The sequence below is a fragment of the Bos javanicus genome, chromosome 5, assembly GCF_032452875.1.
Source record: "Bos javanicus breed banteng chromosome 5, ARS-OSU_banteng_1.0, whole genome shotgun sequence".
In the NCBI taxonomy this organism is placed as follows: domain Eukaryota; kingdom Metazoa; phylum Chordata; class Mammalia; order Artiodactyla; family Bovidae; genus Bos; species Bos javanicus.
Window position 1 is genome coordinate 15304735 of NC_083872.1, and position 25852 is coordinate 15330586.

Sequence of the window (25852 nt, forward strand, 5' to 3'; positions counted from 1 at the left end):
TCTCACTGCAGTGGTCTGTCTTGTTGGGAGCAAGGGCTCTAAGCGCACAGGCTTCCGTGGATGTAGCTTGGGGGCTCTAGGGCAAAGCTCGGTAGTTGTGGCACATGGACTTAGCTGCTCTGTGGCATGCGGGATCTTCCCGGATTAGGGATCGGTCCCATGTCTCCTGCATTGCTAGGTGGATTCTTTACCACTGAGCCACCAGGGACGTCCACTAACGCTCTTTTTAACATACCAGTATTTGTTTACTGATTTAAGTGATATATAGTACTTGTTCAGTTGAATATATAGTTATTATTATTATTATTGATAATTCATATTGAATTCATATAGAAGCACCCAACTCTTACCATACCTTGGTTGCTTACAATTATGAGATGTGTTGACTGATATTTTCCCTAATCTGAAAAACAAAATCTCTCTGAAACGTGTGAATCATGCTTAGTAAGGGCAAATTATAACTGGAAGACTAATGGAAATCTTCAGTATACTCATACTTGAGAATAACTGCAAATACTCTTCTGCTTTTCTAATTCACATTTTTAAAAACATGCTATCTTAACATTTAATTAAAATAAGTAATTTGGGTTTTATGATATTTTAAATCTCATTTTTCATTTGACATGTTCACTTCTATTATACTAGATATTAATAGAAAATTCTTAAAGTCTTTTTGCAAGATGATATAAAGGTATCAATAAAATGTACTGTGCTGAATTGTGGTTTTATGTTAGCCTACTTCATTAATTTTTTTATTGAGGTATCTCTGACATACAACATTGTATCAATCAGATACAACCTATCTTTTTAAAGTATATTAACCTACTTTAAATGCAGAACTTTCTACTCTTTATTACAGTTCTTCAACAAGCACAAACCTTTTGTCTTAATTAAACCACACCAAATCTCCAATTTCACATGCCTTAGAACCATTTATTATCAATAAAAAGTTATAGGGCCCTACTTTTACATTTATTTTGTAAAATTAATAGGTTCAGAATTCTCTTGGCTATAAAAATTACTTAGAATTTATACATCTTCCTTATGTAAAATATCATAGATCAACACAAACCAGAAATCATTCATTTATCTATAAAACCAATGAAAATTATATTTTATGTTTCTTATCTCATTTGTCTTGCTTCCATCTTCTATATCTTACCTTCTTACAGTTCAGAGAAGGAAAAAAGTAGGGTATATGGTTTTTCCTATGACAATAGCTTTTATCTATTTATATTTATGACAAAATGTATTCAAACAAAAATATCAGGAATTTACCAAAGGAGTTAAGACAATGGACAGTAAAACAACTCCATAAATAAAAAGTTGATGGCATAACTGGAAAATTTAAATGCAATTTTTTCTCATTATTAGTGTTTCTTCCCTGTGTAGTAAGTATTGGCTAGTTCTTAATCCAATAACCAAGAGTATATAGATGTTGGGTACTTTATTATATTATGAAGATATTTTTTAAAAATCATAGTCAATTTCACAGAATTTTATAGAATGGCTATTATTTTTAATTTTAATATAGAAAATTGTTAGCAATTTGAGAGAAGGAAAGAACCAGAGCTGAACTTTTGTCTTAATCTCTTTTTATCTAGATCCCACTGTGCGCCTAGCATTATTCAGAAACAATGAAAATAAAGTTTCTGTTATAAAACCACCAGAGAAAGCACAACCCCAAAGAGATGGTTTCTTTGAAGGTATGATTTAATGACAGACATACAGAAAAATTAAAAAGATGGAAAATTGTCTTTAAAGAAAAATTTTAAAAATCTTCATTAGTCCTAAAGTACATATATAAAAACTTATGATAAAACATAACTAAGTAAAAGTCAAAATATGGTTCTTGGAGCTAAAATACTAACTTGGTATCTTGATTCATTAGCATGGTCGTTTAGTATTTGTATTGTGGCATACATAAATTTAAATTCTTTGTATTTATGTGTCAAAATTATAATGCTATATCATCAATGTTACTAACTTTATTTAAATCTTACACTGACAGAATATGTTACCTTGTATCAATTGAAGTGAATACATGTTGAAATGATATTCTAATATACTTACTGCCAATATGTGCAAATTGCATTTAAGCATTATGAATTAAACTCTGGAATTTTAAATATTTTACTATATTTGAAGCTTGTCCAACTCACTTCTAGGACAAAAAATCTGCATATATAAGTGCAGTGGCAGATTGTATTCCCTGTTTCTACATTCAGAATAATTATGGACTTATTAAACAGGAATATTTAAACGTAATAGAACAGCAAATATGACTGAAAACAAGTTTTCTGTTGCTTTTTCTTTAATATTAAAATGGTAATAATTTTCACCTATAGTTTGGATTGTAATTTCTAATAGGAAAGAATAGAGTCAAAATATTTTGCATAGAAGTGAACTACTCAAAAATCTTAATACTTTATCTTCTGTATGTTTTACCAGTAGCACCATCTGGGAAGCCCTGTCTTCCGTATGTTTTAAATAAATCCTAAAAATTATGCATCATCATAGCATGATTGAAAATAGATACACTTTAATTTATGTCTCTATTCTGTAATGTCTCAACTAAAGAAAAATGTGATAGCTACTAATTTTATATTTATTCAGAGATACCTTGCTAAGTGGATGTAGAAGACATAGGGTCTAGAATTTCCTTTAAGCATATGGTAATAAAAATATACCTAGAAAGATAGATAAACCAAGTGTTGCAAATCATGGAAATTGTTAGATCAGTAGATGATGGTATAAGGAAATTTGTTTTAACATCCAATTTTTTTAATAATTGAAATTCCTATAGCAAAACATTAAAAAGGCATAACCATTGAATGTTTAAAAATCAATATTATTTCAAAAATGTTTATGGATTAGTGTTTTAATATAACTAAAATATACTTTCAATATAAAACAAGACCAGTCTTAATCAGGGTTCATTTCTTTGTACAGTCTCAGCTTCGCTGTTTTTGAAAGGAAGAGTAGAAATTCCACTAAAATAAATAACAACGCCATAGATCTTACCTGTTAAGTAGTAGCATCATTACTTTAGGAAGGATAGGCCTAGGAGGAAAGATAATTAGAGCATTTTTGCCCTTTAAATTAACATGTACTTCAGAATCAGACAGAAGGAATCTATCTCAACCTGTTCTGTGACATATGAAAGGTAAAGATATGTTACTATCAAGAATGGCATATAAGCATACACTGTATTTATTGACTTTTGTACTATAGTAGTGATAGAAATAAAATGGAACATTACCAAATATGCTTTCTGATATGATGTGCATTTTTGTGTTCTTTCCTCAGTATAAAATGTGTTTAGTTTACTTGGTTCTTTTTAAACCTCAAGTGCATTTGGGAGCATGTCATTAATTTCAGTGAATGGTCTTTATGTATGCAGCTTATATTCTAGTGACTAATAGTTACTTTAAGGCTTTTTTTTTTTTAAGAAATAAATTTTAAAAAAGTAAAAAAAAAAAAAAAGCATGGGCTTGGAAAAAATGTAAGTAGCAGAAAATTATCTTCCCTAATGTTTATTTCTGCCTCTTTTTTTAATGGGAAAAGAGTGAGGCAAAGATTATTTAATCATCTCTGGCCAGGTTGAACACCATGTTATCTTTAACTGCTGCGCTGGCCTCATCCACCTCCTAGTCTCACATTCTGTATTTTCTGGCTGGTTAGAAGCCAGCTACCTTCCAAGTTAGCTACCTCACTAACCACCGCTTCCCACTGGAGGGCGCATTTTTAACCAGGTGTCCCTAGATACAATTCACAGAGTGTAAGATGCACCCTTTTTGAATATGGTTTATAAATGTCAATATATTTACAGTTACCCAACAGAAATAAAATTTTAATCTAATAAGTATCACCACAATCTAATTTTAAAACTGCTTTCCCTTAAAAAAATTCAAATAAAATTAATTGGATATCTTACCCCCCAAAAGTTAGGGAGATCAGAATTAAATTTTACTGTAGATTTAGATTGAATGATTCTATGTGGAACAGTTTCTCAATAGTGGAATAGTTGCATGCTGGCACTGTAATAATTTCATTGGAATTAGATGATAGTATTATTTAAATTTTTTCTATAATATAAAATATTTTATAAAACATCTGATTTTGTAAAAAAAATGTAAAAATATGTATCTACTTTTCAATATTACCTATGTGGGGTTTTCGTGATTCATGTTATAAATTTTCCTAAAATGCTTTGATTATTTTTGTTGCCTTTATCTAGAGGTCACTAGCAAGACAGAGTGGATGGTAGTTATATCCTATTGGCCTGGGATTTAAAATATGCTTAAATTTAGGGAATATTTAACATGAAATGTCGTTATATTAAATGACATAAGGTAAATAATTATACCCTATTAACAGACCATGTTTTATGAAATGTCCTTATATTATGCTTTGTTCATGAGTCGTTGGCAATTTTTGTCTAGCTGCCAGATTTAGACCCTTAACTCAGACCTAAAGGTTGAAGCATATTTAACCACACCTGTTCTGAGGATAACTATGTGTCAGATACCAGTTAGTTTTTCCTATGATATGAAACTAAGAGCCTGAGCATTTTATAGATTCAACATTGATTTGCTTGATTTATTTCCTTATTTTTATTTATATTAATATCATGTCCGGTACCTGTCTTGGTTTATTCTATATCACCTATGATTTCTACTTAGGTTTCAATATCTGATCTTGCCTTAAAATTTGAAACACTTTCTTAATTATTGCCTTAAATATTTCCCACCAAGTTTCCTTTTTTGTTTGTTTCAAATGTTCAATTTGGAGCCTGATGGCACTCTCATGTAAAAAGAGGCATAGCTTGAAAGTGGCTCAGATGGTAAAAAACCCACCTGCCAATGCAGAAAATACAGGAGACCCAGGTTCGATCCCTGGGTTGGGAAGATCCCCTGGAGGAGGGCATGGCAACCCACTCCAGTATTCTTGCCTCGAGAATCCCATGGACAGAGAAGCCTGGTGGGCTACAGTCCATGGGATCACAAAGTGTTGAACATGACTGAACGATTAACACTTTCACCCTTTCACTTTCACAGATGTAGATTCTATAGTTAGTCAAACACAGTTTGAATCATGAGTCCTCCTTTTATTGACTGTGTGCCTGGGGACATTATTTAACTTCCCTGTGTAGCATTATTTTTCATTTGTAAAATTAAATACTAACAGTTTTTAGTTGTTGAGGATTACAGGAGATTCAACTTGGGAAACACTTAAAGTACACATTATAGACACATAGTGGGTGCTCAAAACTTGTAATCTTTGGCAACAGTTACTTTTAAAGTATAAGTGTGGGACTTCTTTTGTTTTGTTTTATTTGCAATTAGTAATATTTATTGTATTTCTTACTAGGTACTGTGCTAAGAGTTCTACTTAAATTCTCTGATTCAGTCTTCCCAGAAGCTCTTATATATTATGACTATCAATATTTTACAGAGGAAACTGGTTTTGAGAGTTTGATAAGTCTTGCCCAAGATCACACAGAGTATATGCCTAAAGGGAAATGGACATAATTTCTTTATCACAACAAAGCTAGCAAAAATCAAACAAAATGAGGACATTAAGGAATACAGGTTCTTGGGTTAGCCTGTAAAGTATGCAAGTTTAGAATCAAAATATTTAAGAAAAAATTTAAAGACTGACCATTATATTAGCCAAAACTCTGGGAAAAAATATTTTTTTTTTATTCATTTCTAAGGGAACGCCTACCCACTCCCGTGTTCTGGCCTGGAGAATTCTGTGGACTGTATAGTCTGTGGGGTTGCAAATAGCTGGACACGGTGGGGTAACTCACTTTCACTATAGCTTGCATTAATATAAATTAAGAAACAGTTTAGTGTCCAAATGGTGATAAATATGTTTTTTGACCTGTAATTACCTGCTATCTCATCTAGTTTCATTATGATTACCTAACATTATTAAGTACCAAAATTTTAGATTCTAGGAGTGATCGTATTTTCAAGAACCTATTCTAATTTTCATATAGATGAGAACCTCTCCATACAGACCAAAAGTAAACACTATATTTTTGTTTTATTTATTCCTCTTTTTCCATTCATAACTGACATTTTAATTTTATTTTAATCATATTGAATACATTAAATTACTTTACTGCTCTAATCTGCTAAAACTTAAATTTGCTACTCCTGAAGCCAATGCCAAATTTGGACTTCTGGTTTTGGCCAAGAAAGGAAGCTAGTCATGCTAGGGAGAAAAAAAAAATTGGATCTGGCCCAACAGCCTTCAAAAGGAGGCAGGTTCAGTCTTAGTTCCTCCAATCCCTAGGACAATTTCACTTCACTCTAAAGTCAGACTTTCATAATTCCCAGTTTGGTGCTGTCATCACTAACATGCTTTCTATTTTTCTTTAAAACTGAAGATTCACACATACCATATGTCTTTATATATCATAGAAGTTCAAATATTTTTGTATTAAATTTTTGGGTATTGAAGTCATCAAAGGACTTTAGTGTCTATAATTTTTACTCCAGAGCATTTTTAATCAAACCATGTTCTCTTATGGTATTTTTACTGTATGATTACAAGCATTTTCTTCTCAAGCTTTCCTCCTTTTAATACCAGTTTAGAGCACAAAGTCACATTATATATATTGTTTATTTGTAGGTCTTGTGTTAACATAGCTGTATAGAGTACTTGCTAACAGTGCCAACACAATTAGGTATTAAGAGCTGGTAAATTAATGCCACAAAATTAATGCAGGTAACCAAAGACTACCTGGAATGTATGCTCCTAAGAAGAGACTTGCTTATAATTAAAACTCCCTAAATATAATTTAGGCACTATCATACTATTTTGTAGTATAAGGTTTGGAATCACTTCAACTTTCTACAGGAAAAAAAAATGTGATTAGAGATTTCAGTCTAGTGAAGCATAAAACAAACTGCAATTTAAAAAAGTATTTGTAGATAAGTGGGATTTTTGGGAATGGCAATCCATGACCAGAGAGAAGCTGATTAAACCTTCCTAGGATTTCCTGGTGGCTCAGACAGTAAAGAATCTGCCTACAATGCAGAAGACTCAGGTTTAATCTCTGGGTTGAGATCTCCTGGAGAAGGGAATGGCTACCCACTCCAGTAATCTGGCCTGGAGAATTCCATGAACAGAAGAGCCTGGTAACCTATAGTCCATGGGGTTGTAAACAGTTGGACATGACTGAGGGACTAACACTTTTTTTCACTTTCACTAATATATCTAAGTAATTCATTCATTACTTACATATATCATATATAAGTATATAATATACATATATAATTGACATATAGGCTATATATATATTTCACATATATGATGTGTATATGGATAAAAATGGAAAGGGATTTCAGAATTTTTAGAGTTCTTTGAAAGGAACCCTGATATATAGGCTGTTGGATATTATTAGTTTATTTTCTTACTTAAAAATACAAGAGGGTTTCCACTTCTGGTAATAGAGGACTATTTAATTCAAACCACCTCTCCTTCTGAGAACAACTTTAAAAGCTGGAAAATGTAGTTTCAAAAAAAACTAGTTGAAGTCATTCAAGAACTAACAAGTAAGTTAAGACTGATAAGTCAAGAAGGACATCTCAAGAACTAAGAAACTGAGCAAAACTTTTGATGTCACTACTCTTGGTGAACTGGGAGTTTTCTGCTAACCTGTTGCCAGAAACAAATATAAACCGTGTCCCAAAACGGATAACATCATCTCAAGCTTCGAATTATCTCTACATTTTTTCCTGTATAATTTTTGGCACATGCTAAAGAAAAAAATAAAGGCATAGAAGGAGAATGAAACATCACTGAACACCGTGAGAAACAAACAACAGAAATTGAGCTAAGGAGATTTCAGATAATGAAGGCTTTAAAATGAATACACATAATAATTTTGGGGTATAGAATAAAAAATTGAGAATTTCAGTATACATATTAAACCTATAAAGATATCTGAATGGAAAGTTGATAACTTAAAAGTAACATAACTGAAATAAAGAACTCAGTGTATGGGTTTAACCACAGATTAATCAAAACTGAAGAGAGAATTACTGGAAGGACAATAGCTATGAAAAAAATATTAAAGTTGAAGCACAAAATAAAAAAGAATGGAAAATACAGAAAAAAGAGACGTGAGATGCAGCAAAAATATCTAACACACATGTAATTACAGTTCAAGAAAAAGGTAAGAGAGAATGAAATAGAAATAATATCTGAAGAGTTAGTATTTGAGGATTTACTAAGGTGAGGTAAAACCTCAATTTATGGATTCAAGAAATTCCATAAACTACAAACAAAACATATACAAGGAAAACCACACTGTAGCAGACTACAGTAAAAGCACTAAAAACCCAAAGACAAAGAGAAAAAAAATTCAGATCCATAAAAAAAAAGTTTATTACGCATGAAAAGATGCTCAACATCACTCATTATCAGAGAAATGCAAATCAAAACCGCAATAAGGTACCATCTCACGCTGGTCAGAAAGGCTGCGATCCAACCAGTCCATCCTAAAGGAAATCAGTCCTGAATATTCCTCAGAAGGACTGATGCTGAACCTGAAGCTCCAATACTTTGTGCACATGATGTGAGGAGCTGACTCACTGGAAAAGACCCTGATGCTGGAAAAGATTGAAGGCAAGAGGAGAAGGGGACGACAGAGGATGAGATGGTTGGATGGCATCACCGACTCATTGGACATGAGTTTGAACAAGCTCTGAGAGTTGGTGATGGACAGGGAAGCCTGGCATGCTGCAGTCCATGGGATCGTAAAGAGCTGGACACAACTGAGTGACTGAACTGAATTGAAAAACTAACACATCATTGTAAAGCAACCATATTCCAATAAAAATTAATTTAAAATAAATAAATGAAAAAAGAAAGAAAGCAGGGCACTCATGCCACCCAGCCCTCTACCTGCTGCTTTGTGTAGTCATAAGGAAAATAAGGATGATGTCTGGCTTCCTGAGCCAAAACTTTAGAGACAAAATGTGGGAGGAGAGTGACTCTGGAAGAAGCTCATGGCACCCTTTATCTGTGTTGGCCTTTGTTCCCTGAAAGAATCCTCTCTGTCCACGTGTCAGCTGCCTATTTACTTGCTACCCTGGACACTTCCTGTATTTCTGGGATAGCTAATAATCCTATCAAGGTGTTGGATTAATTGTTACAGTATCTTAGAAAGTTCATCATTGAGGACTGCAGGTTTTTGTCTAAAGAAGGCTACATGAGATAATGAAGTAGCAATGGATTTGGACTGAGAAGACTCCAGTATGAATCTTGCATAAATACTCACTGGCCGTATACTCCATGTCTTTGTTTTCTTCTGTAAAGATTGGAAGCACCAATCATTACTTCTCATGATGTTTTGAAAATTAAATGATAATCCGAGGTCTTCCAGGTAAAGATGATGGATCTGAAAACCCTCACCAATATATGATTCACGTAGGTGACCATGAAATGATTGACCTCACACACTTGTTTTATCCTCCTAATAAGGTAATTTACAGTTTATCAGTTTTATAGGTGCCCTCTAGATGTAAGCACACAAATGAAGATTTTTAAACATCTGAACTTTTGAACTGTGGTGTTGGAGAAGACTCTTGAGAGTCCCTTGGACTGCAAGGAGATCTAACCAGTCCATCCTAAAGAAAATCAGTCCTGAATATTCATTGGAAGAACTGATGCTGAAGCTGAAACTCCAATACTTTGGCCACCTGATGCGAAGAACTGACTCATTAGAAAAGACCCTGATTCTGGGAAAGATTGAAGGTGGGAGGAGAAGGGGACGACAGAGAATGAGATGGTTGGATGTCATCACCGACTCAATGGACATGAGTTTGAGTAAACTCTGGGAGTTGGTGATGGACAGGGAGGCTTGGCATGCAGCAGTCTATGGGGTCACAAAGAGTCGGACATGACTGAGCGACTGATCTAAACTGAACTGAAACATCTGAAAGAAACTTTTAAGAAAAAGTAACAAACACAGTCAACTTCAGGTGAAAAAAATCTTCAAAAATACCATGAATATTTTTAGAGACAAGAAAATATTGCATACATGAAATAAGAATGAGATGCTATGATAAGAAAGAGGGAGTTCAGAGAACTAAAAAATCTGTTTGAAAATAAAAATATGGTACCAGAAATGAAATCTTGACAAAATATAAAGTTAGAAGATAGTGTTAAAGAAACTTCCCAGAAACTGGAGCAAAAATACAAAGTGACAAGAAAGATGAGAGAGAACATAAAGAAAAGAGACTTAGTCCAGGAGGTCCAGCCTTAGTAACTGATAGACGTTCCAGAAAGAACACAACGACAAATAGATTGAAGGAAGCTGTCAGAGAAATCATTCCCCCCAATTCCCCAAACTAAGGGAATTTCCAGTTTCCCGATCATGTTAGGAAAATGAATAAAATTAAAATCACCTTTGTAGCACATCTTAGAAGATGTCATAAAACCAGGGACAAAGGAAAGACTTTAAAAGTCCTCCAGAAAGTGAAACAGATCTTCTGCAATGGATCAGTTATCTAAAAGGCATTGGACTTCCCCACATTAATCTTGAACCCTAAAGGATGATGGAACAGTATATTCAACATCCTTGGGCAAAGTTATTTTTAACCCAGAAATTGATAAGTGAAAAAAACAGTGAGAGTTTTAGCTGCTAAGTCATGTCAGACGCTTTGTAACCCCATGGACTTAGAGCACTAGGCTCCTCTGTCCATGGAATTCTCCAGGCAAGAATACTGGAGTGGGTAGCTATTCCCTTCTCCAGGGGATCTCCCCAACCTGGCTCTCCCTCACTGCAGGCAGATTCTTTACCATCTGAGCCACTAGGGAAGTCCATAATTCTGTAAACAGGTGAATTATTAATAAAATTTAAAAATATAAAAGCATATCAAGTCTCAAATGTATCTCCCTTGCAGCCTTGATCTGTAAGCTACTGGAGGAACCACTCCACAAATATGGAGAGGTAAGCCATGAAAAAGAACACATGAGATCTAGTGAGAGAAACAAAGGGATGGCGAAGAGTGATCCCAAGATGAGAGCACACACAGGGTTCAAGAGTAGATACTCTAGGCTGACAGACAACATCTCTGAGGAGCAAAAATTTTTTTCATTGTCTTGTCATGAACATGCTCCAACATATCAATAGGAGATACAGTCCTCAGGAAAAGAGTTTGGGAATGACCTATAGATATGTGTGTGGAGGCTTCCCCGGTAGCTCAGCGGTAAAGAATCTGCCTGCCAATGCAGCAGACACTGGAACCTCAGGTTCGATCCCTGGGTCAGAAATATCCCCCTGGAACAGGAAATAGCAGCACACTCTGATATTCTTGCCTGGACAATCCCATGGACAGCGGAGCCTTGTGGGCTACCGTCAGTGGGGTTGCAAAGAGTTGACATGAGTGACTGAGCATGTACATGTGGATATGTGTGTAGAATGCTAATTCATGAATCTGCGGTAGACGCACCCTTCTAAAAGAGAATTTGAACACTGATGACAGTACAAAGAAAACTAACTAGATGTAAAAAATTGGTTAACTAAATGTGAAGAAAATCAGCTACACAAGGAAGGAAATGTAATCCGTAACAGTTATGCTATTTTTTTTTCTATAAGAAGCTGTGTGTTTTGAATTCATATCAAAACTTAAATGAATGAAATGTAATAGGCTTCACACAACACTAAATTTACCTAACTTTAAGGGAAGACAAAGGAGAAGAGACCTCAAAACCTGTTGAGTATAACAAGGACACTGTGACATACATCTAGGCACAACCTGTGGTGTCCTAATCATTCCATTTGGCTCTTAGGATATGTGTGGGCATGAGAGTCGAGTCAAGTCTGTGAATGTGTAGATAAACTGAGTCAAAGCCGTCCATCATCTCTGATGATCCCAGCAGATTTTACTGTTCATTGGTCATATCGTCTTCTCAGGTGTATGATCAGCTAGTAATCCAGTGCACTGGCGGGTATATAGCTAGAGTTCAGTTGCATTTTATCCATATTGGTTACTTATAGCTCAGTAAACAATCTCAATAATGAGGGCTTGGTCTGGTACAGCTAAATTCTCATTTGTTGAATTCAGTAGAGATTAAATTCTAACAATTACTTTACTGGGGGATTAAATCCTCATGCTTCCTTGCAACTATAGGAAAACCATAGAACTAGCTATTGTGCCCTTCCTGGGCTTCCCCGGTGGCTCAATTCTTAACCCTGATGGGTTAAGAATCCATAATCCGCCTACAGTGCTGAAGACACAGGAGACACAGATTCAGTCCCTAGGTTGGGAAGATCCCCTGGAGGAGGAAAATGCAACCCACTCCAGGATTGTTGCCTGAAAAATCCCACTGATAGAGGAGCTTGGTGGGCTACAAAGGGTCACAGAGTCAGACATGACTGAGAAACTAACACATACAGCACCCATGGCTCGTATTTAAGGCTCAGGTATAAATGATATTTACATTGTCATAAATAGTTAAATTCTAAATTGTGATCTAGCCAAAAAATTATTATTTGTCTAAGAAATGGGAAAAGAAGTATATATGTTAATGGTAGACGTGTTATAAAAGGACTAAATCTTTATCTTTTCTCTTGTGAGGCCAAAAGGTAATATACAGAAATTTCAAAAATGAAAACATCAAGATATATGCAAGCCAGCAGTGGAATAAAAGACCAATGTGATTGAACATAATTGCCTTTAAAGTATAAATTGAGAATGGAACTCAGACTTATTTCCTTGCCTTTCCTATTTAACCTAGCAACACATCTTTATTGAATATCTATCACGTGCTTGGCATTATGTAAGGAGGTGAGGATACAGTGGTGAATGAAATAAACGAAGACCATAAGTAATGGGGTTCACCGTCTGACAGAAGCAGGGAAGACGGTGACTGCCATTTATTAACATTCACATAAGTGTATAAGTGCCAACAAACGTCCTTCTAGTCAAAGCCATGGTTTTTCCAGTGGGCATGTATGTGAGAGTTGGACTATAAAGAAAGATGAGCGCTGAACAATTACTGCTTTTGAACTGTGGTGTTGGAGAAGACTCTTGAGACTCCCTTGGGCTACAGGGAGATCCAACCAGTCCATTCTAAAGGAAATCAGTCCTGAATATTCATTGGAAAGACTGATGCTGAAGCTGAAACTCCAATACTTTGGCCACCTGATGTGATGAACTGACTCATTGGAAAAGACCCTGATTCTGGGAAAGATTGAGGGTGGGAGAAAAAGGGGATGACAGAGGATGAGATGGTTGGATGGCATCACCAACTCAATGGACATGATTTTGAGCAAACTCTGGGAGTTGGTGATGGACAGGAAGGCCTGGTGTGCTGCAGTCCATGGGGTTGCGAAGAGTCAGACACGACTGAGTGACTGAACTGAACTAAAGTGTATAATGACACATCAGAATAAAGTTCTATTGAGGAAAAGTAAGGGAAACTCATTATGAATTTAGGGAAGAAATGACACTAGAACTGAATTTGAAGACTGGGTAGGAGTAACTAGACAAAGAGAGAAGTTGTGGATAAAGAGTGTTCCAGGCCAAAGTGTGGGCCTAATGAAAGACGTTGAAGATAGGCTAGCCTTGGCCATTAAAGGAATTGAAAGAAGGCTGGTTTGGCCAGAGAACAAGAAGTCAGATGAAGCTGGAGAAGTTGGCAGAGGACAGAGCAATTTTATGTCTTAATTTTTTGGAGAGGAGGTATTAATCTTTTTATTGGAATAGCACCACTGACTCAATGGGCATGAATCTGAGCCAACTCTGGGAGATAGTGAAGGATAGGGAAGCCTGTACAGTCCATGTGGTCACAAAGAGTCGGACCCAACTTGATGACTGAACAACTTCTGTACAGTAAAGTGAGTCAGATATGTGTATTCCTATATCCCCTCCCTCCTGAACCTCCCTTTCACACCTACCCACAGCCCACCCATCTAGGTCACCACAGAGCACTGAACTGAGTTCTCTGTGCTAAACAGCAGGTTCCCACTAGCTATTTTATCCCTGGTAGTGTAAATGTCAGTATAAATCAAAACTCCAATGAGGTACACCCTCACACTGATGAGTATGGTCATCATCAAAACATCTACAAACAATAAATGCTGGAGAGGGGCAGAGAAAAGAGAACCCTCTAGCACTGTTGGTGGGAGTGAGGACAGAGAAGTTTTAATTTGTCCTTGTTAGTCCATGTCAGGGATTTGGCTTTCTGTATTCCAAGAACAATAGTCATTATAAGCAGACGATGCAATGATCAGATGTGTTCTTCAAGTAATGACTATGAAACATGTGGTATGGAGAGCAGGTAGAAAGGAAACAGCAGTGAACATGATGAGAAAAGTTGGGAGGTCAGAGCAGTAGTCCAGCATGGAGATGGTAGCCTGGAGCAGGCTGAACACGGTAGACATGAAGATGTAAGGGGAAAGTAGAGAAACAGCAATCACAAGGTATGAGTGTTTTAAGTCGTGTGCTCAGTCGTGTCTGACTCTTGGCAGCCCCATGGACTACAGCCTGCTGACTCCTCTGCCCATGGAATTTTCCAGGTAAGAATACTGGAGTGGATTGCCATTTCCTACTTCAGGCAATCTTTCCTACCCAGGGACCAAACCCACATCTCTTGCATCTCCTGTGCTGGCAGGCAGTGGCGCCACCTGGGAAGCCTGTGTTTAAGTTACTTCTCTCCTACTGAATGAAAAGAATAATACTCACCCCATAGAGCAGTTGTGAGGAGCCAAACCGTTGCTTAGCCCAGTGTTCAGTATGTGGCAGCAATCATTTTTATTCCCACTGACATTCCAAACTTCACTATAACTCTCTCCTTAAATAAAGTGGTCTCGCTTTCTTTCCAAGGCTAAACTTTTCATCCTTGCTGTGGATATTATTCGGCAGATCCCGTGATGTTCTCATGTTTAGTTGTCTTCTGCCTTGTTTCTTACATTTCTGCCTGTATTATATCTATTGCTTAAAGTCAGCCTATGAATAAGTTGCATCTTTATTATTGAAAATGTGATGCTACCTCCTTTTCGAGCCACTACCCAATCCATCCATCTCTCTTTTTTATCAACCTTCTTAGGCAGTCTAATTAGTATCTTCATTTCTCACCTTCTGTTTATTGAGCATTTTTTATTCTCTAAAAAAAAAACATTTTTAAGCTTCTGCTTTCTTTTATTGTACTTGAGGCTGGAAGCAGAAGTAAAAATCAGTTCTTGATTTAGAAACTCAGCCTAACAAGAGACAAACTAATAAACTGAAATTTATAATCTCACATACAGTCCTTTCATAAAGCTACGCAGCGTGTACATTCTGGTCACATTCTCATCATTGTACTCAAACTACCTTCATTACAGAAATCAGTGTTAACCTCTTAATTGCTGAACTCAGGAACGTCTTTTCTGCCCTCTTTCTACTTGCCATTTCTTTGGGATTTCTCTCTCTAGAATTTTTCTCCCATTACACCCTCATTCCAGTTCTCTCCTGGTTCTCCTCATTATCTTACTACTCCTATTTGTCTTTATTTGTCTTCTCTGCCTATTTCTGTTCCTAAAAGAGAAGTATCCCATAGAGTTTTGTGTGTGTGTGATGTTATTCTATACTCAATCCACATATTTGTTTACAAATACAACAGATATTTGCTTGGCCAGACATTATAGTAGGTGAGGGAATACAAAGATGAGTAAGACATAATTTTGCCTTTAAAAAACTACCCTCGAGTCCAGTTGATGAGACATATAAACAGGCAAAAGAAAACATCATGGAGGTACAAATCAGACCTATTCCCAAGGTGTGATGAAAAGATCAAGAATATAACACCTAATTCTCTCGTATAGCTTATGTTTACAAGCAGTAACCACTAAATATCCACCTCCATCCTTCACCCTTTGATTTTTTCCTGGGCACTTGAAACCCAGTATGTCTGATATGATGTGTATATGTACATTCCACTCCACCCACCTGTTTGATCCTTTTTGCTGTCTCTGTTAGGAGCATCAGCTGTCATCCACTCGCTTAACACAGATAAATGAGAATCATTCTTAATTCTGTTCCCTTTTGCATTAGCTAAGTGTAGGCCCTACCCCCGCATCAGCCATGGTCTGCAGTGTCTCTTGCCCTGAAACATTGTCACGGTCACCTTTATAATATTCACACATCTCTTAATGTTATCAATGCTGTCTTCTATACTTGCACAGCAATGCCTTTCTAAACTCTATTATTCACACAGCACACCCCTGTTTAAAATTCAGTGTCTTTCTGTTTCCCCTAGTACAAATTCCAAGGTCTTAAACATACAATACCCTTTACATACTGTTCCCAGCATACCTTTCCACCTTGTATCATTTCTCCCCCAAATACTCTGTAACCATATTGAACTACTTCAGTATATCCCCAACTATAATAGAGTGCTTGTTCTTTCCAAAAAATGCCCTGCTCTTCATATTTTCATGCCACTTTCTTTATCTTTAATGCTTTTCCTCACCTTTCTAGTTTTAGACGTTTACTTATCCTTCATGACTCAGATAAATAAATGTCATTTCATCTGTAAGGCATTCCTAGTAACACCAAGCTTCCCACAGGCCTCTGTCATGTCTGCTTAATACTCTCCTATGACTATATGTTTTTGTCTATTTCCTGCACTGACTATAAATCTTTTTAAAGCCAGGGATCAAGTTTTAGTCATATTTCTGTTTCCTCCCATCTCCAGAACCTAGCAGCATTATTAGATTCATCTATACTAGGCATTCAGTAAGTATTTGTTGAATTAATAAGCAGTTCTGACTCTAAAAAAGAAATATCTTTGGAGTCTCAGAAACACTCTTCCTGCCAATTGCTATTACTCAAAGTCAGATACTGGCCTATTCCCAAGTTAAACTTACAACTCATTTAGTGTTCACATCCAGGCTTTAGGTCCCACTGTCTCAGCCACCCCTTAGATCTACTTAGCACACTTTGGAATTCATTTAATCATTTCCTACTTAAGCTCCACCAGCTGTGAAGTTTTGGATTTTGAAAATTTCCTCGTTATAAATAGCATCCTTTCATTTTATGGTTTCATAGTTTTTGAAACATTTTCTAGAAGAGATGGGTAATAAAGTCACTATTTGTTTTTGTGTTTAAAGAAAACTAAATGATTTCTATATTCCATTGATATTTTATAACAACTGAATAAAACTGTAGGATCCCATGTGTTTTCCCCAAAGCTTCATTATCTTCCATAAGACTTTTTCAAATCATTATTTTAGTTTAAAAACAATACTCAACCTAATGGTTAACAGAATGAGCTATGGAGCAGACTATCTGGGTTTAAATTCCAACTCTGCCCCTTGCTACAGGTATGACTCTATCACACCCTCAATCTTTCAGTGTCTGTTTCCTCATTTATGAAATTGGTATAATAAGGTAAATAATGCAGAGTTCACAGAGTTGAGTAAATAAATCAGTACATATACAATGCTGGGAATAGTATCTAATGCATAGTAAGCTCAATACACGTTAGCTATTTCTATTAACAGGAGCAGTAGTTATTTACAATGAAATCTGTACAAATTAGAATTTGGTTATAGTAACTCCATATACTTTGAAACATTGGTGTATGTGTATTGGGGAAATTTATTATTCTACTTAGCTGATCATTTTTCCATGGAAAGGGATTTTTCAGGTGAAGGTAAATGCATATACCTGAATAGACAAGACACAGATTCTGGTCAGTAATCCATTCTACTCTAAATTTTAGCTGGACAAATTTGATAGGCAGCTTTAATCCAGATTTTTTAAAGTCATGTCAGTCAATCAATCAGTCACACTTCTGGCATTAACCTACCACCCCCAATGTATATGCTATCCCTTGTCATTTCTTTTCTTCATTCTGTAGAAGGTCTTGAACTTGGGTAGCCCATTGAAGCATGAATTAAAGAAGAAACTGATATCTTTAAACATTCCAGTAATAATCTAATTAGAAAAATTAACTTAGCTTTATCCTTCACTTAGAGAGAAAATATTCTCAGATATTGATATATATTTTGTAAAGATAAAGTTTATTTTGCAACTTTATTTAAGAAGAGTAAAAAGACTAATATGGAGCATGAATTAATTTCCTATAATTCTTGTGATTCTAAGATTTGTCATTTTGACAATTTTGCGGTGTTTTGTCCATGTGAGATGGAAGTAAAATTATCCCTTGAAGTTTTCTAAAATGTGTCCTATGGTTCTTTGCACCAGTAACCTTAAACTATATAAGAGATTTTCCTAAAGAGAAAAGATTATATCAATTACTATTTGTAGATTAGTTTTCTAAATTACTATCGGAAGTAATATTTGGATTTAATCCTGAGAAATTAAAACTTGTTTACCATAGAGTCAACATTTTGTCATCAGCCAGATGCTAAACTCAAAGTTTTGATAAAACTCAAAGTTAGCTCCCAGAATTGCTGCTTATAAATGACACGCTTATGTTGAAATGGAATTATCTGTGTTTGTGGTGCTGTAATACTTGGAAGCTGCTTTCCAATCTCATGCTGTGCTCGTGTCCATTCTCATGTAGTCGCACGTATACCTCTATACAAATTTCTATCTCATGAAATGAGTTCTTATTCTTGGCATGAGATGTTACATTCAAATTTATACATTTTTTTCCTTAAACTGCTTGTCTTATCAGACAGTATATTGAAACTAAGGCTTTACATTTTAAATGTCCCCTAAATTTAACTTTATGTCTTTTTCCTTTGATACATTTCTATTAATTTTAGAAGAATAAATGTTCAGATATGTTATTTAGTAAATATTTCTATTCCTATGCTTAATTTATATATTTGAGTGTCTTAATATTTAAAGTTTTTCTTTAATATGTTTAAAGTAACTCAAATGTTCATAACGAAAATCCTGTTTCATTTGGAACCTTACATCATCCTAACAGAAAAAAAAAAAAATTTATTAAAAAACTATGAAAATTTGACCTTTTTGCACTGTTTCTTCAAAGAAGAAAAAAATGTCTTTAAAAAAAAAGTATTAATAGTCATCTCTAAAGAAGTCATCCAATCACCTCTTAGTTTAAAATATTTTACTTAGAGAAATATATAAAAACACCTGGATTATTTTCCTACAGCTCATCTCACCCGTGATAAGAAGAAAATGCCATCGATATAGAAACAAGGGCAGGGATTGGCATATAAGAAGGAGAATAGACTCTTCTATATATTTTTATTTGACTGTTAACTAAACTGTGTATGCCAAGATTTAGGTTAGTTGAAACCCCCTACAAACTGGGCTTATGGAAACAGTAACTGATCCTTCTAACATTGTGTTTTTTAATACACCACAAGAATGCATTTCCCCAAAAGTAGAAGATCCCTATCTTGAGATGTGTTGAAATGCTTTAAAAAATTCTATACTAGAGGAGAAACATCTTTCTTAAAATTTTAAATCATACAGTTAATATGAACTTACACAATAGAGCCCAGCACACTGACATATTTTCTCATTTTTTAAGGGAATTAATGGCTCTCCACCAGTACTTTAACATGTAAAATGAGTAAGTTACTTGTGTCCAGTACATCCAAAAAAGAGCCAGGATAAAATAAACATAAGGGGTTGGATATCTTGGAAAAAATCTGTCATGGGTTTGGGTTAATCATCTCCAGAAGAAATTCAACTTGATGCCTGAAATGTTAGACTTCTTGGAGAAAGCAGAAAGGCCTGAGGCAGTGTTGATCTGAAGGAGTGCTCTCCATGGGTCAGAGCTGCTCTGCTGGCAGAGTGCAAACCCAGTTCACAACCCAGGCCTCTGAAAAGTTGTAAAAGACTGCAGGGGCCTTCCAGTGCACGCACTCCAGCTTTGGTTACATAGTTTTAATGGCCCAGTTTCTTATTATAAAATAAAACTTAAAAATAAAATCTGTGCCTAATTTTCCAACTTTCTGTCCATCAGTGATAGGATTGCTTCCTTTAACATTTCTGGAATAAAACATCTATTTCTTAAAGTTTTAGTGATCATATGGAAAAGTTATGTAAATATGGAATACCTTAATTTGGTACAGTTTTCATAATGTCCTTTTCTTATTCTTTCAAACATTAGAAAATGAGTTATGCAGGCAATACTTCGGCTTAATTCTCTTCCATCACCTTTCATACATTAAACTTCTTTTCTTCCAGCCACAAACTTCTCTTTACATAAAATCCCTGACATTGCTTGCCTTGGAAACTGTGCAAAATGATCATTTTGATTTCTAATAATAGTCCTGAACTCTAGAGAAACTGATCCAGTGCTAAATGATATATCAAGTATATACTCATTTTGCCCCAACTTCTATTTTGCCTGTTTCTGTCATTGGAGATAGAGTGTATTCACTTGAAGTAACATCAGGTGAATATAAAAGTAGGCTTAGGTTAATCATTATAATACAGGAATAATTATATGATTTTATCCTGTATGATAGTAAAGTGTGCTGCTAAACAGTATGGCTTGTTATTAGTCTATTCTAGAAGAAAAACAGCATAGAGAGATAACATTTATGTTCCCTTTGCTTTTATCCCATTTTGTTGCACTCAAATGCCAAGGAACTTATATTAGCCTTGGACTCAGATATATTGTTAATTAAAATATCTGTGCATATCCTAAAGACTGGTCCTTTTTTGTAAATGTATAAGGCTGTTCATTTATACTCTTATGTATGTTTGTACCCTGTAGATTTTTCTTAAAATTGCTGTGATCACATAGGCATAATCTGACTAGTTCCAGTAAAGAAACTTCAACCTTTAAACAACATAGAAGTCAATCATTTCGATGAGTGGAGGCCTAAGTGCTGAAGCATTTCAAATCCTTTTCGTTTGACCACTCAGTGACCTGATAACTATTTCCTGTCCCTAAATAAGGTTGTGACCCAGGTCCTAGAGTGCGAAACTCAGATAATTTTAGAAACAAGTCAAATGCCATAGGATTTAAAAAAGTAGAAGACGGTTTAACTAAAGTTTTTCCCTTTTAAAGTGAAATCATGTATCTTAAATATGAACGAATCAAAATGAAATGTGCTATCTTATTGTTCATCATGTTTAAAGCAATCAAAATTATTGATTTTATTGTCTATTAGGATGAAAAATCACCAGGTGTCTCTAAAAAAAGATGAACTGTAGTACAGTTCCTCAGTTCTACCCTTTTAAGGTGATTCAGATTATAAAATAAATAAGTAAATAAGTCAAAACTAATAGTGTTTCAGTGACTCACCAGAAAAGTTTGAGAACAGGGATGTTAAAATTAATTCCAATTACATACGCACGTGTGTGTGTATAAGTGTGAGTAATCTTTTTCTATTAGTATTTATAGCTATAGAAAGGGGAAATCATAAAAAATAGCAACAACAACAAAGCCCTGTATATTTCAGAAATCATGGCAGAAATGTTTCTAACCACCTATTTGAGCTGCTAAAGTGCCTTTGGCAATTGGATTAGGAGAAGAAAGACCCTTACAAGTGCATCTTACTGATCTGAAAATGTAATTGACTGTAGTTTGTTTTGATAATTTTTTTTTGCTTTTTCATAACTTGGATGTGAAATATAATGTTATGAAACGTTAATTATTTTAATGAGGTCAAGAAGTGTTTCCTTAAAATAACAGTTTTAATGTTTAACATATGTTTGATACTTCTTCTCCTTGTACAGTTAATAAACTTATGTATTAAAAATATATTAGAGCTAAACTTAAAATATACTTTTAAAAGAGTAAATATGGAAAGAAATCTCTGAAACTGACACTTAATCTGAGCTGTTTAAACTAAGCTAAGATTTACACTTCTCACAGGGATATGCAGTTTATCAAACTACACATTCTCAGTTTTGATCTCACACATTCTTAAGAATCATTATAAAATAAGCAACTAAAAGCTATAGAATTAATTAAACAGTGAGAATAGTATGATTTTAGAAGCTAGTTTAGAATGTGATATGTCCTGTTACTCATAGGACCATAGTTTTCTATTGAAAATATGCTAATTATGCAGCTGGAAAAAATAGACTTTCAGTCTTATGCACTTGAATATTGAACTATTGCCAGTTTTAATCTTATAGCCTTATATTTAGTTTATTGAGTATTTCACTTGGAACTATACTGTGAGGTTGTGTGGTGTGTATGTATATTTGTGTATAATTTAAACATTAAATATAAGCATTTTCACATTGAAATATAACATAAGGTAAAACCAGGAATCAAACTCTTGATTTTCTTACATCTTAGAATTTATATGAACAAAAGAGAGCTCTAGAATATACAGTTTTCCAAGTGTGATTTGTGAAAAATATACAAAGCAGTAAAATTTTATAGTTAAAATAATAAACTCTCAAGGATTTTTATTTAAATTAAGCCATAACTAAAAGAGTAGGGCAACTAAAGATGTTTTAAATATTTGTCATAAAATTAAAAACACAGACCAAAATTAAATATTGATGTGTGATTTCAGTATAATTCATAAATTCCAAATTACATTGAGGAAAATGTGAACTAATATTGCACATCATATATCTCATAAAAATCTAAATGCAACCCTATTCATATATATTTTATTTTCCCTATTTGATTTAAATACATGATTCATCTACTTATTTGTAAATATATCTTTTGTTACATTTTAATGACTATTTGTAAATTTCACACCTTTTATATAAAATTGCTATTTGGAATTTAGTTGCTTTTATATAAATGATACATGCAATGATAAATAGTATTAAAATTTGAGATTCATAAATTTGAGTATAAGATTATTCTTATTATTTTAATTATAATACCCTATATACAGTAAAATATGAAGTTTAAATTGTGATTGTTGTCATATAGTCAGAATTTTAAAATTACATTTGGCAGCAAATAATAAAATGGAATTAAGTGACAAATGAATGCATTTAAATCAAAGTTTGCTCTTGTTAAGATCAGAAAACAAAAATAAACTTATTAAGCATTTACTTGATCAAAAGAAAATTACAGTTGTAAGTTTAAAAATTATACGAGATTAAGACTAGAAAGTAAGTTCTAAGTACTAGGAAAAAGAACTGAGATTTAACCTACAGATGACCTGGACTTGTTTGTTCAGATGACAATTCTAAAAGTGTGCAGGGAATATTCCTGTTTAATACAATTATTAGCCGCAAGCCTTGACCTCAGTGACTGTCAGGGACCAGATCTGAATTGGCCCATTCTCTGATATGGTGACATTGCTTCTGTTGCCTCGATTGTGACCTCTGATTGCATGGTACCCTTGAGAGTTCTGTGTAACAAGCGTAACTCCTGGTTCTTAGCCAGGAAGGTTAGTCTGCCTACATAGATTTGTCAGCCCTCTTAGTCTCAGCTACATATGCTATCTATCCTGTCATGGTAAAAAAAAAAAAACTACGCTACTTCTGTGTATATGCATCTCTCTGAGTACTTTAATAGTAGCATTTCACAACTAGTGACATATGCAAATTTTTTCAAATAAGACGTTTGTGTGATCTATTAACTTCTAGAACAAATGCTCATTTGTTTTCAAGCAGGTTTATTGTTTTAGTGCATTTTTAAAGTGATACGTGTAACTATTTCTTTCATACATCCCTTTGCCTACCTCAGAGAAGCACATAGCTTCCCATGCCCATCTTTCTAATGTAACTATATCTAGGTTATAGAAAGTTGATGTAGAGAGATGGCATGACTGAAGATAAGTACTAGAGAATACTACTGACTTTAAATCAAGCTTCACCACTGTCACCACTGTCACCATGATAAATTACTTAATTCTTTGAACCTCCTCACTTTAAAGATAGGGAGCATCCCTCAGGGTTTTTATAAGAATTAAATAAAAATTAATGTAATGTGAAGGGCATGTCAAAACTCCTAGCACATATTGTCATCCTTATTATTATGGTGATATGCTTTTTTTATATACCTTATAAAGAAGGAAGACCAAGAATATTCTGACGCATAATAGATACAGGAGAGTTCCAGAATTCTTGAAATCACAGCATGCGATGAAGGCTGTTGCAGGCACAGCAGCCCAGCTAGAATGATTTGCATAGCTTTCTTCACAGTTTAACTGAAAGCTAAAATCAGAATCACTTGGAATCATTTGTTTGTCAGTCGTGTGTTTAGACGTGGTTTGGGTTATTTGAAGTCAAATTATAAATGGGCAGTAGAGTTGGAAATTTAATTTAAACATTTTCATGCTGAAATTCATGCTTTGTCCACCAGATCAGTGGTTTTCAAACTTTGTTTTAGCAGAAAACCTCTTTCTTCAAGTGAAATATTACCCCAAATGCAGTATAGTGTGTAAAATAGCTGAGTACATCTGCTCTGGTTTAGGAAGTGGGTCTGATCTCTTGGCTACTTCCGACAGCAGCCACTGAGATGCATTTGCAAAGCCTCCTAGGCCTCCTCAAAGCACAACATAAAAATAGTGTACCTAATAGTAGTCTGATTAGACTTTACCAAAGAATAATTCCCATCTTATATATTCCCACTGAACCCAAGACAGACTTACTTGCCTTTAGTACTTATCATATGCAGAGGTGTATGTTTCATAGCTATAACTAAAATGTCTTTATTCTGTATGCTGCTGAAATTCAGTATTCTATCAGTTCACGACTAGATCCCCACCAATTAGAATAATACCTGGCTACAGTCAGCACTCAATAAAAAAAAAATGAGGCAATCTGTGCAAAATATATCAAATTTATATTAGAGTAACAATCAAATATCATGTAGTGTTCTTGTTCTGGGTAGGCTAGTTTAATGATCCAAGATTTACCATTAGGGATAATTGCATTTCATATTGTAGAATACAGTGAGCTAATAAAAATAGTAATAATTTGTTCACCTTATTTTATTGATGCCAAGATATGCATTTTTTTTTTTTTTACATTTTATCCTCTCTGAACTCAGAATGCTTTTGGTAATAGATAGAAGCTTAGAAGATAGCCTTCCCAGGTGGCTCTAGTGGTAAGTAACCCACCTGCCAGTGCAGGAAATGTAAAAGACCCAAGTCCGATCCCTGGGTCAGGAAGACCCCCAGGAGGACACATGGCAAGCCACTCCAGTATTCTTGCCCAGAGAATGCCACATTCAGAGGAATCTGGGAGGCTAGAGTCCATAGAGTCGCACAGTCTGACAAGACTGAAGCAGCTTAGCACACAGAGCCCTCACTCAGGTGGTAGTCGACCTAGTATGTGAAAACCTCCAATGGTCATTTTCCAGCAAGATCAAGATCAAAGCATCATAGATGCTATGAAATAGCATAATGCTCTAAACTTCGGAAAGCACTTAAATAGAGCTGATACAAGACTGGCATATTCAAAATGACTGGAACAGCTAAAGTGCTGAAATACATCCTTATCTTAAATAGCTACTCCTGGAGTGTCTTCTCACTACTGCCATACCAGGCACTGTGGCAGCTTTAGCTGCTCCCCTGGAAATCGCCTTCCAAGTTGCTGATATTCAGTCACTAAAAGATTCCTAAACAGTCGAGGCCCTCCAGAACTCTGTCCCAGTTCAAAGCCAGGTCCCTCTGATTGATGAACACTCACGTCATAAAGTTTAAAAAGGTTCTTCTATTACCACTAGTATACAACCATTTTTTAATGTGATTTAACTCAGAGAGTAAGGCAAAAGAATTGTTGTGATCCCTTCATTTTACAGGTGAAGAAATAAGGCTCAGCAAGGCAACATTACCTTTCCATTTCTGCAAACCTCATCCTGAACTGATGCTTTAATTAGTAAAGACAGAACAAGGTGGAGAATCTCAAATCCCAAGCAAGTACAGGCCCGAAATTTGTGGGTTTGAAATATCAAGCTAAAATTAGCAAAATCCAAGTAAAAGATAAACATAACTATTTCAAAGACATTC

General features: G+C 34.8%; 1 protein-coding gene across 5 annotated transcripts in view; it reads left to right on the forward strand.

The window, feature by feature from the left end:
- The window catches only part of LRRIQ1 (leucine rich repeats and IQ motif containing 1), a 223193-nt gene that overhangs the window by 142167 nt on the left and 55174 nt on the right, over window positions 1-25852 (forward strand). For all 5 annotated transcript variants that reach the window (XM_061415659.1, XM_061415661.1, XM_061415660.1 and 2 more), the window contains one exon: window positions 1605-1706. In XM_061415659.1, the coding sequence (XP_061271643.1) occupies window positions 1605-1706 (102 nt within the window). The remainder of the gene's footprint in view (window positions 1-1604; window positions 1707-25852) is intronic.